At 50.0% G+C, this 1,955-nt stretch overlaps 1 protein-coding gene across 1 annotated transcript in view; it reads left to right on the top strand.

Moving 5' to 3' along the window:
* Positions 1-614: 614 nt before the first annotated feature.
* CCAR2 (cell cycle and apoptosis regulator 2) overlaps positions 615-1,955 on the top strand; it is a 15,406-nt gene continuing 14,065 nt past the window's right edge. Inside the window, exons 1-2 of the mRNA XM_015557700.1 lie at positions 615-712; positions 1,604-1,695. Coding sequence (XP_015413186.1) covers positions 655-712; positions 1,604-1,695 — 150 coding nt within the window. The 5' untranslated portion in view covers positions 615-654. The remainder of the gene's footprint in view (positions 713-1,603; positions 1,696-1,955) is intronic.

Here is a 1,955-nt window from a genome sequence, read left to right as displayed (position 1 = left end):
CGGCCCCTGAGGCAGGAGCCAAGGGCCCGGGAGCGCGGGAGCGGGAGAGCGGGTGCGCAGCCGGATTCGCGGTCAGCCGGGCCACCCCGCTACCTACCAGGCCGGGGAGGGGGGTGGGGTGGGGAGCAGCGGGCCGGGCTTCCGGGGAAAGGACCCACGCGATCTTCTCTCTAGCGGCCGCCTCCTTCATTTTTCTGGGCCTTGCGTGGAGCATTTTGGCGGATGTATTTGAATGAATGAACGTCTCCGGGCTCTTTCCAGCCCCCAGCCCCCACCCATCTGGGGTGGCGTGGCCCAGCGAGAGGAGCGCTGAATGGTCGGGTGACCGGGTGTGAGTCCCAGTGTAGTCACTAACGGGTTGTTCGGCCTCGGGCGAGTGTCAGTCTCCGAGCTTCAGTTTGCTCTTTAAGATGGCATGGCAGCAAGACCCGCTGCTGGGTTGTTCGTGAGGGCAAACCGGAACAATGTAGTTTATTCATTTTCTGCTCTTTATATTCCCTTCACCCACCATCTCCATTTGTTCTCCCTACTCTCCTCAAGATACTTAATTCCTGTTTGGGGGTTGATGGAAAATTCCCCTATGAGCTGCTAATCTATTTCTTTTCTGATTGAAGGTTTTTCCCCCCGAGACTCTGAAAGAAGACCGCAATCCCAATGTCCCAGTTTAAGCGTCAGCGGATCAACCCACTTCCAGGGGGACGTAACTTCTCAGGTGATCGCCTTTATCCCCACCCGGGCTCACACTGCGAAAGATGCGCTTTGGGTCTTTAAAAAGAGGGCTTTTGGGTTTTGTTGGTGGAGTGCACTTTGCTGCTGATGTTGCCTAGGAAAATAGGAGCTGACCGGTTTCAGTGGCTGCCAGTGAAACCCCGTGGAAGCGTTGCTTGGAGCCACTTTGCCTTTTGAGTTTGCCGTGTCTTCCGGTTTAGCGGTGTTCAACCGGGTGCTGCAGCGGGTGAAACATGGCGGTATCTGACTACGGAGTCAGGGGCAGCGACCTCTTTTCCTCTAGATCAGTGGTTCTCAACCTTCCTAATGCCGCGACCCTTTAACACAGTTCCTCATGTTGTGGTGACCCCCAACCATAAAATTATTTTTGTTGCTACTTCATAACTGTAATTTTGCTACTGTTATGAATCGTAATGTAAATATCTGATATGCGGGATGTATTTTCATTGTTATAAATTGAACATAATTAAAGCATAGTGATGAATCACAAAAACAATATGTAATTATATATGTGTTTTCCGATGGCCTTAGGTGAACCCTGAGAAAGGGTCGTTCGACCCCCAAAGGGGTCATGACCCACAGGTTGAGAATCGCTGCTTTAGATTGTCAAATAAAAAAATGACAACAGCCAACACATTGTTGTTTGTCAAATTAAAAAAAAAAATGACAATAACCATCTGGTGTGAATGAATAAAAATTATACCTATTTTTGTGTGTCAGATTGACAAAAAATAAATTTTTTGGTGTACTGCAGAATTTAGTAATTAGTTTGTGTGTCACGTGATGAAGAAGGTTGAAAATTGCTGGCCTAGTTGACTGTAGTGCTGAACGATGGTAGGTGCAGTTCCTGGAGATTGCTCCTCTGTCCCCACAGGCACAGCTTCAACATCTCTTCTGGGTCCTCCTCCTGGTTTGCTCACTCCTCCTGTGGCCACAGACCTGTCCCAAAATGCCAGGCACCTTCAGGTAGGCTGGGCATCCTTTCTAGTGAGTTCTAGGGCTTGGGACCACTCAGCACGCATGGATGCCTGGTGCTTTCGTTTTTACATCACAGTGTTCATCCTTCCTGACACCTGTCCTGGGCCAGTATGGAGGTGCCTAGACACCTCTGACTGGGGAATCCTAACTTTTGGCTCTAGGGAAATCTCTAGAGTGCTCCTTGGAATAAAATAACTGGGAATCCTAGAAGAAGCTTGTGCAAGAATCAGCACCCCCCCCCCCCCCCC

Source organism: Myotis davidii, unplaced genomic scaffold, assembly GCF_000327345.1.
Source record: "Myotis davidii unplaced genomic scaffold, ASM32734v1 scaffold448, whole genome shotgun sequence".
NCBI lineage: Eukaryota > Metazoa > Chordata > Mammalia > Chiroptera > Vespertilionidae > Myotis > Myotis davidii.
Note: the sequence above shows the minus strand (reverse complement) of the source record. Positions and strands in the feature narration are given on the sequence as shown.